At 42.6% G+C, this 12,475-nt stretch overlaps 2 protein-coding genes across 2 annotated transcripts in view; one reads left to right on the top strand and one right to left on the bottom strand.

Moving 5' to 3' along the window:
- The window catches only part of adss2 (adenylosuccinate synthase 2), a 36,991-nt gene extending 28,921 nt beyond the window's left edge, over positions 1–8,070 (bottom strand). The window contains exons 1-2 of the mRNA XM_048269926.1: positions 7,797–8,070; positions 589–691 (exon numbers count right to left, since the gene is read on the bottom strand). Of these exons, the coding sequence (XP_048125883.1) occupies positions 589–691; positions 7,797–7,985 (292 nt within the window). The 5' untranslated portion in view covers positions 7,986–8,070. The remainder of the gene's footprint in view (positions 1–588; positions 692–7,796) is intronic.
- Positions 8,071–10,246: 2,176 nt separating this feature from the next.
- The window catches only part of desi2 (desumoylating isopeptidase 2), a 44,958-nt gene continuing 42,729 nt past the window's right edge, over positions 10,247–12,475 (top strand). The window contains exon 1 of the mRNA XM_048270204.1: positions 10,247–11,061. Within this exon, the coding sequence (XP_048126161.1) occupies positions 11,023–11,061 (39 nt within the window). The 5' untranslated portion in view covers positions 10,247–11,022. The remainder of the gene's footprint in view (positions 11,062–12,475) is intronic.

The following is a 12,475-nucleotide window of genomic DNA, read 5'->3' on the forward strand; positions in this document are numbered from 1 at the left end:
GGCTCCACTCACTATGTACAGAAAACACAGCAGCAAAAAACAGCTCTGCAATTTTTAATCCCTGACTGGAAAGTGAGATCAGTTGACTGAATTCAACTGAAAATAGTTGAAGTACTAATAGCTAATAGTGGGAAACAGCTGAATCTCTTGTGGATTATTCATCGTTTCAATGATGATGCACTTTGTAAACACAAACGCTAAACATCAGCTCATTAAAACACTGGGTTGGTTGCAGAGACTAAGAGGGAGGCAACACTGGCACGTAACTGAAGCGTTCCATTCGTGTGGTGTCAAAAATGAAAAACTATTTTTTACGCTACACGAACGGAACACGTCAGTTACGTGCAAGGTGTAGCCTCCCTGTAAGGATTTCATGACACCCCTAGCTCTCAGTTTAGTGCTGACATATTCACCGTCCGTCAATCCTGTCTGACCCATACTTCAATACCACTCTAGGGCAGATTAGTGCTTCTAATCTCGTTTGTGTTTTTATCATGATTTTTCAGCAGACAGGATGCCCCTGGACGGCCCTGATCTGATAAACAAGAGGCACCGATGCGTACGTCATGACCTTGCTCCAACTCGTACCGATAAAGGCCGTGACCTTTGGGTTGATGATTCCGCTGGGCAGGAGGTGGAAGTCGTACTCGACCGAGTCGACCACTACTGTGTGCCCCGCGTTGTTCCCGCCCTGGAACAGAGGAGAGAACCGGGGAAAACATGAGTGGAGTAACACACACACACACATTTATACAAACACACACACTCACACACATTTATACAAACACACACACTCACACACATTTATACAAACACACACACTCACACACATTTATACAAACACACACACACACACACTTATACAAACACACACAAACACACACACACACACACACACACACACACACACACACACACACAGTAAAAGCATAAAGTAGGAGAGAGGGTAAAAACATAATCAACATTAAAAAGATATAACCACTACCACCCTCAAATAACTTTCAGGAAAAACAAAACAACTGTTTCTTGTGAAGTCAGTAAAGGCTCCGTCAGTGCAGCTATCTTGGAACCCCAAACGCCCTGATGTGTGCCATGGCATCCTAACTCATTTGAATGATATGACAAGCAGATGATTTAGAATTGCATCTCTGTCTATACCGATGCCCATAACATACGCATGCAGGACAGCCTATGTAGCTTCGATGTTCTTACCAGAAACATTACCCTTTTCGTTAGTTGACAAATTGGGTACCCCCTAGCGCTAAGCGCGTACCCGGTATGTCACATATTTTACCCCTGCTATTTTTTCAACAACCTTCTTTTCTCTATGTCAACTATCTATGAGTTTGCAATGGCTCATCCTTGTCTCTGAAGAAGCACACTTCCAGACTTGGGCAGCCCATAAACAGACTGGGTTTTGTTATTTCTGTGTATTTGTATTGGCGCCCAACCCCAACACCCAAACACATGCAACCCAAAGCACTGAAAAACATTTTCCTATCACGGGACATTTAATGCAACAGGGAATTCCTGTATTGTGTTCGTTTAAATGCATGTAATTGTGTGTCTAAGAACGGGTTGTGTGGGCGGTGGCAGTGTAGTGGCTAAGGAATTGGACTAGCCTGAAAAGTTGTGGGTTTAATTTCTGGCTTCCACCGTTGTGCCCTTGAGCAAGGCACTTAATCCCGAGTTGCTCTGGGAAGAATGGCCCTTGTAATATAATTGACAAATGCATGTTGCTTTGGATAAAAGCGTCTGCAAATGTAAATGTAAAACGTAGGACCTCAGCGCTGACTTAGAACTCCTGATGAGTGACGGCCAGCCTGCTGGGGGCCGCAGCAAAGAGACAGCTTTATGAGTTTGGGCTCTGCCTAAATATAACCAAGCGGGAACTCGAACACTTCTACCACACCTGTGAACTGGGAGAGGACAAACGTCAACAACACAGAACAGAGCAGGGAGGAGGAGGATGAAGAGGAGGAGGAGGAAGAGGAGGAGGAGGAAGCAGAGAGAAGAGGGCAAGGGAGGAGAAGTTATACAAAACACACAAGTAACACGCGTTACTCTCTAAAGCAAGTGCAAGTTCGGACTTAGTTTTCAGTTAATATAGACAACAGGATAACAAAAAAAAGTGGACAAAAATTGAGGCCTGGACAAATAGAACATGACGAGAGACTGTGTGTGTGTGTTTGTGTGTGTGTGCATACACACATGGCACCTTTCATCCCCTTGGCAACACAGAACAATGAGGCAACATGTTAAACCATCAACAGCTTCTTAATTTCAAGTGTCTGCCCAGGTTAAACAAGGCCCTCGCTCCAAATATCTTAAGAGGCATCTCTCAGCCAACCACCAACCACACAGCCAACACTGACCAAAACAGACAGGCTTGTGGCAACTGGCAACACCTACGTCTACAGGCAAATCAAGAACACTGAAAAGTAAATGCTACAGACTAAAATGACCAACTTAAGCTTAAAGTTATTAGTGAGTAAAACAAGTTTTCATATTTGTATTCAGGAAAAGCATAGCTAGCTACTACACAAGTGATATAGAGATGTGTATAATGTACTCAGAATCAGGTGCATAACTACTGTACTGTACTGTAAAACCACAGAATTTACACGGATGAATTACTTTCTGGGAAGAATGTGTCTTATTGAAGGCCTTGACCAAGAAGGCCTTCAGGGTCTGCTGCTGTAGCAACAATACACAACATGTGATTTGAGAGTGTGCTTTGGGCCTGCGTAGATTGTTGTTGGTAATCGAGATGGTCCCGTGACTCAACAGGTCCCCCATACAGTACGCATCTGAAACGGAGCCTACGAGCGCTATCGAAGGAATCTTGGCTAATTCCTGCTCCCCTGGGTCCTAGCGCTTCAGGGGGCGCTGATATGGAGCTATTCAGGGACAGCGGGTTGGGGCTGGGGAGGTGGGGTGGGAGGTGAGTGTGGCCCCACTATGGATTCCTCGCCTTATTGGCTGTGTTTACGACACAAGCACACACACACACACACACACACACACACAGACACACAAGGCCTTGAAGACTGCTTGACGTGATGCAACATACAATCCAGTTAAGGGGACATGCGGGGGTAGATGGGGTTAGGCGTGTGTGTGTGTGTGTGTGTGTGTGTGTGTGTGTGTGTGTGTGGGGTCATAAGGCTGCACCACGCGGAGAGGCCAAAAAATACCACCTCGCCCCGGGATGACGGACAGGTCAATAAAAAGCTAACATCGCACAAACCAATGCAGAACTGCTATGGAAGGCTTTGAAGGGAGGTGTGGGAAGGCAGGTCAATTTGAGATCTTCTAGCGAGTCCCCTAGAGAGAGTCACTAAAGCACATAGGTCACTCCGTGTCAGACCGTGTCTATATCTTGAATGGGTCCCAAAACCAAGGCCTGTCAAATATTTCTGTTCAAATCCTATGTCTTCATATATTTTTCATATATTATATATTTTTCATATTTTTTTTTTTTTCATCCCTTGATATTTCTTTAGTTTTACAGCCTGAAAACACATCATCTAGGAAGCAACCATTTTCCGTGAGGCCCTATATTCTGAAAAAAAGTGCAAAAACAGTGACATTGAGGGTATTATAAACTTGTTTTTTGTACCCATGTGGTATCAATCATTAGGTTGTCTTTAAATAAACTATTTTATTTAATGTGCCAATATTTGAGTTCTCCACATACAATGAGCATGGAGATATTAATGACGCACAAAGGCTCCACAATCAATCTCTTTTTGTTTGTAATGCACACTGTTATAGTGTGAACTCAATTCAACAGATACAGGCCTAATCAGATGACTTGCTTGTGATGATGCCCTGAACACATGGTAACCCCCACACACACACACACACAGAGACACACACACACAGAGGAAGCTGAGTATGACGCACTATACTATGACACAGTCATAACCAGCACTGCCGGACAGACATTATTCCCAACAATAACCTGGAACATTTTTCAAGTCTGATTGAAGTCCTGCCTGCCACCCCGCGTGACTGTGTGTGCGTACCAGGAATGACAGGCGCTCTTGGACTATCTCCCATGTTCCAGGGCCCCCACTGACAGAGGCTGGCCCGAGGGCATAGTACCCAGCAGGGAGCAGAGCTCCAATGGCAGGGAAGTGTGGTATTGGGGCACGGGAGACACAGGCTGAAGTGGGGGGGGGGGCTTTATTCCCCCAGACATACCACATTATCACCAGCTGTGTGTGTGTGTGTGTGTGTGTGTGTGTGTGGGGTGGGGGATGACGTGCCACATTACGAACCCCAGAGGAAAAAGCGGCCAGCCAGTTCCGTCCTTGGGTGACCCATTTTGGCTCAACCAGAAGTACAGGTGTTTGCAGTTGCCTGGTCTGTCTGCAAACATTAACACCAGTACAAAGAAACAAATGGGGTGTGATCGCTTGTTGGAGCAGTCATATGACTAATCTTTGAGTTCATTTACCCACTAAGCAATTCACAGTAAGTTACCACTGTATTTTCATGAGTGCACATACTTCCTGGTAGTTCATTATTGAACCATGACATTGGTGTGGTCGCCAGCCGGTGCTATATCACTTGAGCAACAGTGACAATTTTTTTATAAGCTACCACCAATAAACTGCCAACCTGTCACTGCAAAAGGAAATTCTGGATATCCTTCTAACTCACGTATCTTCAATATCCCTGGACCCTGGAATAAGACAAAGTCTAAATAGCCCAGTCATGGTTAATCTTCTGGACCCTTTACGTTCTCTGACCATACCGTTCTACTTCAGGTTAAAAAGAGATGTGGATACGGATGGAGTCTCTGTCCGTTCTCTGTGTTTATTTCCTCTGTTCTCTAGTCAGTTCACATCAAGCTCAAGAATACGGACAAAGTGGATCACAACGTATGAAACGAATGTATCCATTTACGTAGGGGGCAGACACTAGGCTTAAAGGAGAACTCCGGCGATTTTTCACACAGATCTTTGTTTCTCGAGGAGTGCTGCCCGTACGAAAATGAACAACCCCAGAGTGCAGCACTGTAGCTGTCTGACTGCTCTAGCTGTTGGCTGCAGCAACTCAAGCTTTTTCAACAGCACTTGGAGACCTCGAGAAACAGATATCTATGTGTTAAAACAGAGTTCCTTTAACTAGGCATACCGAAAGCCAGGTGAAGAGGCCAAGTGATTGCCATTGCCAGTTAGAGTGACAGTCAGCATACAATGGCTCCTGGTCAAGATGACCTGTTCTATTTGACCCGTTATATCAGATAAAACATGTGGTGAATATCTGAAACAAAGACGGGCCAAGGTTGACAGTATCTGTTCCACAGCAGTTTTAGCGTTTAGCTTATCTCATGGATGCTTTTAGTCTTCGACAATAAGTCCACCAATGCATGCCTTTGGCAAAAAAATGCAGAACACCTTACCAAACATGTCTAAACATGCCTAAATGAAACAGAAGGTGACCGATTTCATGGAGCACTGAGCAGGCTACGGTGGAAAATAACTGTTGCCTTGAAGAAGGCAAAGAAGTGGCCAGTGGTGGCTCAGTGGGTTTGGGCGGTGAAATTCTGACTCTGGGTAGGTTTTTCAGAAATGGTTAATTTCACACATCGGAAATAGCCTGTAATGGTTATGGTTACGCTTCTGTCCAACTAAAATGGGGGGGGGGTGGGGAAAAGCATGTAAAGTAGCCTAGTTCTTTTTTTTTTTTTGCCAGAAAGCTTTCCATTAAAAAAAAAAAAGAAATGCTGCCATTCAAGTTCAACAGAAAAACCTGTAAAACACACCAAACGTGTATTTAATGTAGGCTACAGTTCTCACCATTTAAAGCTATTTGACTGCATAGAGTGGCAATTTGTCTTGAGCAGACCAGACCAGTGGGAACTTTGACACAAGCTTGCACAAGCTCTGAACAGGCCTCTCCTTCAATAGTAGGCCTAAGTGACAAGTAAGGAAAGGCAATCAAGGACCACTTGCTGTGGCAGCTCATTTTATAAAAAGATGCCACTATCTGCTTTCACTCACGCCGCTTCTCTCTCTCCCTCTCTCCTCTCTCCTCTCCCTCTCTCTCTCCTCTCCCTCTAACACAAACTTACACAGGAGGGTGGCCTGAGCCATTAAGTGGTTTATTTTTACATATGCATAGCCATACCACACACCCATCTCTAACAGGGGGAGAATGGAGTCACACAGAATATATATATATATATATATATATATATATATATATATATATATATATATATATATAATGTAGAATATAGTAACATAGGCTAGTGGGCGGGGTGGGGTTGGAGGGAACGCATACGCAGTTGTGCACCTGTTTGGGTGGTGGGGCATGAACTATGAATGCACATATACTTTCAATGACCAAACTAATGGTGGACTGACACATGTGAGAGAGAGATAAAATGTGTTTGTGTGTGTGTGTGTGTGCGTGCAGAGTGCAGAGTAGAGAGAGAGAGACCAGTGTGTGTGTGTGTGTGTGTATAAGAGGGAGAGAGAGGGAGAGAACAATGCTCACAGAGGAGTTTTGTGAAAAGTACCAAAGTCTCCTGTGTTAAGTCTCTGATAGTACTAGATTCTTCACCACCCAAGAAGATCCTAATAGTAGTTTACAATATGAACTTATTAATGAAAATGTCACTAGAATGACCAGGAGTCCAGTCAACCGTCTATTAGGCTAATCATATCACCTCTAACAGACCAATGTGTATCACCTGTGGTTTCAATGGTAGTGACACATTAAGGAGCATCCACTTCTCCTGAAAGAATAGGAATGATATAATCTAACAAATTGCATGATTGATTAGCATGCCTTGATACAAGCGTGCTGCTAAACTGCTGGGGTTCCTAGCTGACGTTAGCTCATATTAGCTCATAAATTAAGCTTTGAATAGGCCTTACGATTGATACCAATATATTTTTCCATCATCACCTAACGTACAATGAATGTACATACGTTTGATCAAAGCATGAATGCTTTACAATCTCGTTCCAACACTAACATGATGAGGGTAAACTACGAATTCAAGGTGACATTAGCTAGGAAGCTTGCTAGCAAGAGGAAATTGAATTGTTGCGCCTGATTGTCAACGTTAGAGGCATTCTCATTCTATTCGCCAATGAACTGACAAACTTGTTGGGATGCTTCTCAAGTTCACGAAGCAAAAATCGGCAAAACCCGCCATTTTATTGTGCTTATTCCTTTGGTAGTCGGTATGACACCGTGCCTGATACTACACAATACTGTCATATAGAAGTATGCATATTGCAATTAGCAAGTGAAGCTAACTGATAGCTACTACTACCAGACGACTGCATCTGAGGGGGCAAGCAACAGTATAACGCAAGATATTCAACTCGTACAGCTTTTAAGTAATCCCTTAGGTTAACGTTGACCAATGACCAAGCGATTGGCTCAATGCTTGTCAACTTTGAAATAACATCACACCTGCTACCTACCGCAACATTGCACTTTGCAGACTAGGTAACAGCAAGGTTTGCATTATATCATAGCTGTCGTACTGGAGAATTAGCCATTTTACCCTTTTCCCGTGTTGGCTAGCTTTTAACTTCTCCTGTGCACTGTTAAATCCTTTAACGTTACCCTATAACGAGTTAGCATTACCCTATAACGTGTTTCGTCAGTTGAAAGGATTGCTCGTTTCCTAACAGTTAAGGTAAATAAAACGGATCACGATAATGAACAGTGTAATCTAATACACCAAATCAAGTTAACAGTATACACACATGAGTTAAGTTAGCAAGATCTGTTGACAGTGAATGACTTGTTAACATTACCTGACATCTACAGACTATGTCCGCGTCCTGAGCCAGTAAATCCACCACCTTTCCTTTTCCTTCATCGCCCCACTGAGCACCGAGCACCACAGTAACTCTGTTGCCAACACTCGGAGCGGGGACTCCTTTGCTACTGTGGGCACCTCCATTCTGTGCCCCAGCTCCCTGATCACACCCGCTCGCTGACATGACTACTCCTGCTTCAAACTGGGCTCCGTAGAGAGAGGCACTGCGCGCTCAGAACTTGCGTATGACGGTCGAACACGCCCCCTCCTCAGTGTGTTGGTGCGACTCAGAGCGGTAGAGAACAGAGCCCCTACATGGCTCTGGTTCCAATCATGAAGATAGTGGTGGTAGACCCTTAGGGTAGACCTATGGCTGCTGCACTGCTTGCGAGGTTTGAACCCAACGACTGTAGATAATATATAGATGGACAGTGTGGTTTCTTTCAGTTATGTTTTATACAGTCACTGGTTTCAACAAATCACTGTATGGGTTTATAGGTTTACTGTATAGGTTAACTCTTGGAGAGTGTCATCTCAAATCTCGTGAATCTCATTGTGTGTAGCCAAACGTCATAACTGTTATGCATGACTGTAAAAAATGTTTAATTGTTTCACATGTAAATGTTTAAATGTTTATATGTTTACCCTAATTTTACAGCGAGGCCAAAACGTATGTCTGTCAAGCCCATGCCATATGATAAAATGAAGTGGGAGCATTAATCGGCTATTGGACATGTGTTTACATGTACAGTCAGACGTGTGTAAAACTTAGTAGACCTAGCCGCCTAGATGTAATAGAACCCAGTAAGCCTATCTAGTCACAAGTCCATAGACAGTATAAAATAACAGATAACAGAAAACACACTTGAATTTCTGTGTAAAACCTGCATAAAAAAGAAAAAACACCTATATTGATAACCTCTCAGTTTACATTAATAACCACTAGGTGGCAGCATGCCTATTCGCCAAGACCAGTTGATTTCCCCCCACAGTAGGCTGTACTGTGCTGCAGTTAAATTGTACTTTGTAACTTCACTGAAAGATGGGAAAATAAATGGCAATCTGTTTCTTTTCATGATTCAGTCTGCAGACCCATGGAATCTCTAAACCATAAGAGACATGATTCAATCATACAATTTTAGTTTGCTTCCCTCTAACTGATCCAATTGACATGTAACAACTTGTCCCTCCATCTCCCTGTGACCTATTCAGCCTATTTGCCTATTTGTGTGTGTGTGTGTGTGTGTGTTTTCACACTCAGCTTTAAATTCATATTTATGGTTAGCAGAGGCTTTTGACATGAACATTAACATAAAGATAAACAGTTTATAGAAAAGTATAGAATTAACAAAATAATAATACGTAGGATCATCTGAGGACCAACGTGGGTGAGAGGGGAGAGGATAATAGAATCCATGTAGTAGGTCTATTAGCAAAGTGCAGATCCAGTAAGTACCCTATATGGACCCTTTCAAGAGAGTTCCATTATCAGCATCATAGTTGGCCCCACAAGACTTCCTTTTTAACATTCCATATGTTATCTTAATGCAGAGGAAATAGATTGGGGCCCAAATAGAACGTTCAAGCATTGTTTTTGTTGTTATTGTTGAAAGGGTCTAGATTCTTAGTCTAGTTCTATACCAGAGTGAGAGATTTCAATTTAATTCTGGCTGCCATAGAAGGCTGATGAAGAGTAACTCACAAAGGAGTTACATGTGTTTTCTTTGGCTGATTAAAGACCAGACATGCCGTTGTATTGTGAATCATCTGCAATGGTCTCTCTACACAAGCAGATGGCCAGCTTTATATATACTGTATGTTCACATATGCTGTGAATTACACATGGAAAAAATGCAATTGATGACAGAAATTCTGTTCTGTTCTATTCAACCCAAATGTTAGGCCTAGTTGGTGTAGTTCTGTAGGAGGGACTAGGCAGTATGCAGATCAACATGCAACTTAATAATTGTCTTAATATTGTACTAGGTTTTTAGTCAGTGGAAATAATATAGGCCTATATTTTTTATTAAGTGACTATTGATTAGTGCTGTTCTGAATTAATGGTAGCCTGTATTGGCAATCATTGTACAGTGTGTTAATGTAAACAATGTTGAAATAGGCCTAGGCTAAATGTTTTATCATTTATATTAGTTACATTGTGGTTTTCCTTAGGCCTACTTTTACTACAGAACTGTTTTGAGTTATGTTGGTTTTCTGATAAACTGCAATGCATTGTGAACGACAGTTTCTCCACATTCTCCACAAATTCCTTGCAAATGTATTGGCAGTCAGTGCGGAGACAGTATTTTCTTCCCCCTGAATAACATCCGGAAGATGGAAAGTAAGTAATGTGCAAAAGCTAGTAAGCCTTTTTGACTTAACATTAATAGCGATATTAGTGAAAATGTAGACTAGATCAAGACCTATCAAGTTGGCCTAACCCTTTGTTGCGGCCGATGTGACGTTGGTCCCCGAGGGTCTTCAACAACATTAGCAAATCACAATCATCACAGCACAGACAGCAGCTCTTTGCCACGGCACGGATGCCTCTCATCCAAGAAGTGGAGCCTCCACCGTTAAGACAAATTGAGACAACAAGAAATGTTGCTTTTCGTCGCTGAAGCGCCTTTACTAGTTTTTAAGCGAGTGACGTTACCTGTGTTACATATACACTGCTGAACTAGTAAGAAAAACGTATAGTTAATTCGACGAGTTTTTTTTCGGATCAGATGGTCGCTAACATTAGCTGGCATTGTTGCGGTCCATAGAAGTAAAGCTAACGTTCGCTAGCTCCTGACTAGTTCAGTGAGCCCGGTTGACAGCTAGCCAGCTACGAGAAGGAGGAGGCTTGCCAAGTTAGATTGCTGCCTGGCTGCCTGCCTTGTATTACTACAGCCGTTACTGGCATTCATTCTTACTGTTGAAATTCATTCACGGATGCCTTTCTTCAATATAAAACTACGGAAACAAAACGGATCCAATACAGCGACCGTCTTTGAAGAAGGGAACCGATGGATCTCTTCTAGTTCATAGTGTTGGTTGTGGTTTTTACAGAATAGCGGAGAGTACGCTAGCTAGCTCATGTTAGCTGGTTGGCTAACCCTTTTAGCTTCTAGTCAAAGGAAGAGCGGCTAGGTCGCTAGCCTGGAGAAAAGCCTTCCTCGCTGAGGAGTGGAGGGACCAGTCAGAACATCGACGTGGAACGGAGAAATTACTGTGTGATGGCAAACGAGACAATCATTCTCAACGTGTATGATATGGTGAGTACCCCGTTAAGTTCCCCAGATGTTCTTCGTTCCCCGTCTCAGTGTTGCGGAACAAGAACTTTTGAGTGCTCTCTTCATAGTGGACCCAATTAACGTTACTTGCCTTTCTAACGGTAAAGTTCACGGTTTGACCTGCGTTACAGATGCGTACAAACACATCAGCTGTGTTGCTTCTGGATATCATACTGTGTTAGCAAGTTGAGTTATAGGTTGGGGAAGCTTTCAAAGTTATGGAACTTTATGAAATAGTGGATGATGCTGAAAGAGAAAGCCAAAGTCCAAAGCTATAGGCCTAAGTTATCTTTTTCAAACAGCCTGAATGCAACTTTTCAGTTTAGGTAATGTGCTGCTTTTAATAGCAAGTGTGTTGGTCTTTGCATTTCAAGAGTCTCGTTCTTATTGTCTTCATAAGGAGGATTGTACACGGTGTGATATGAATACGAGGTGCTTCTGACCCTGTGGTCTGTAGTGTGTACTGTATGATTATAATCAGTGTAATGTCATCTTCCTTGCATCTTTCTCTCTTCCTCTCTCTCTCTCTCATCCTCGGCGTGTGTGCATGTGTGTTTCTCTAGTCTAATACAAGATTTAAGATTGATTTATTTGTTAAAAAAATCTTGTGTTTGGTGTGTCATAAGCCACATCTCTTGGTTTGTGTCCATAGCACTGTTTCCTCTTTAAGCTTTCATGCTTGATGAGACATTTGACCAGCGCTCCCTGTTTGGATATGCGGTGGGAGCCTGCACACACTAGAAAGTCTGTTTCACACATCAAGGACACTTTCATGTACATAATAGAATAGGTAGCCTTTTTATCCAGCCGTACGTGTTGAATGACAAGCACAGCCATTAGTAGATTGCATCATCTCAGACAAGACAGTGTCCTGAAATAATTCCTTCAGTGTGTTGTGTCTTTGATTTCATGTCTATGTTAGGTAGACAGAAGGTAATGTTGCGGTTGCTCCGGTAACATGGGACATCTCATCTCTGATTGGAGTTTTCTTTGGGTCAGAGAGGTCATTGATGTTTTTACATCAAAACTGATGGACCTTGCATTCAGTGCAGTCAAAACTAGAGAGAGAATTTGTATTATCACTAAAAAAAGGAGTTGATGGCTATCCTTTGAAATGGTCAGGGACATCATGTTCAACGCAGTCTTCCGAAATCTAAGAGATAAATAATACATAATAATAATACTAGTTTAAATAATAGATTAAATGCTGAAGATAACCAGGCTCTTGTTGATAAAGGGGTTTGGGCTACTAGCTTACTTCTCAGGAATTTCCTCTCCTGTTGGCTCCATCTCACTTCCCCTAAATCAATGCAAAATGTCTATGAAGCTATGGGTCCAAAAATCACTCACTGTGCAATAACTCTGGCACCAAATTTCCCAATATGACCATGACCGA

The sequence above is a fragment of the Alosa alosa genome, chromosome 18, assembly GCF_017589495.1.
Source record: "Alosa alosa isolate M-15738 ecotype Scorff River chromosome 18, AALO_Geno_1.1, whole genome shotgun sequence".
NCBI lineage: Eukaryota > Metazoa > Chordata > Actinopteri > Clupeiformes > Clupeidae > Alosa > Alosa alosa.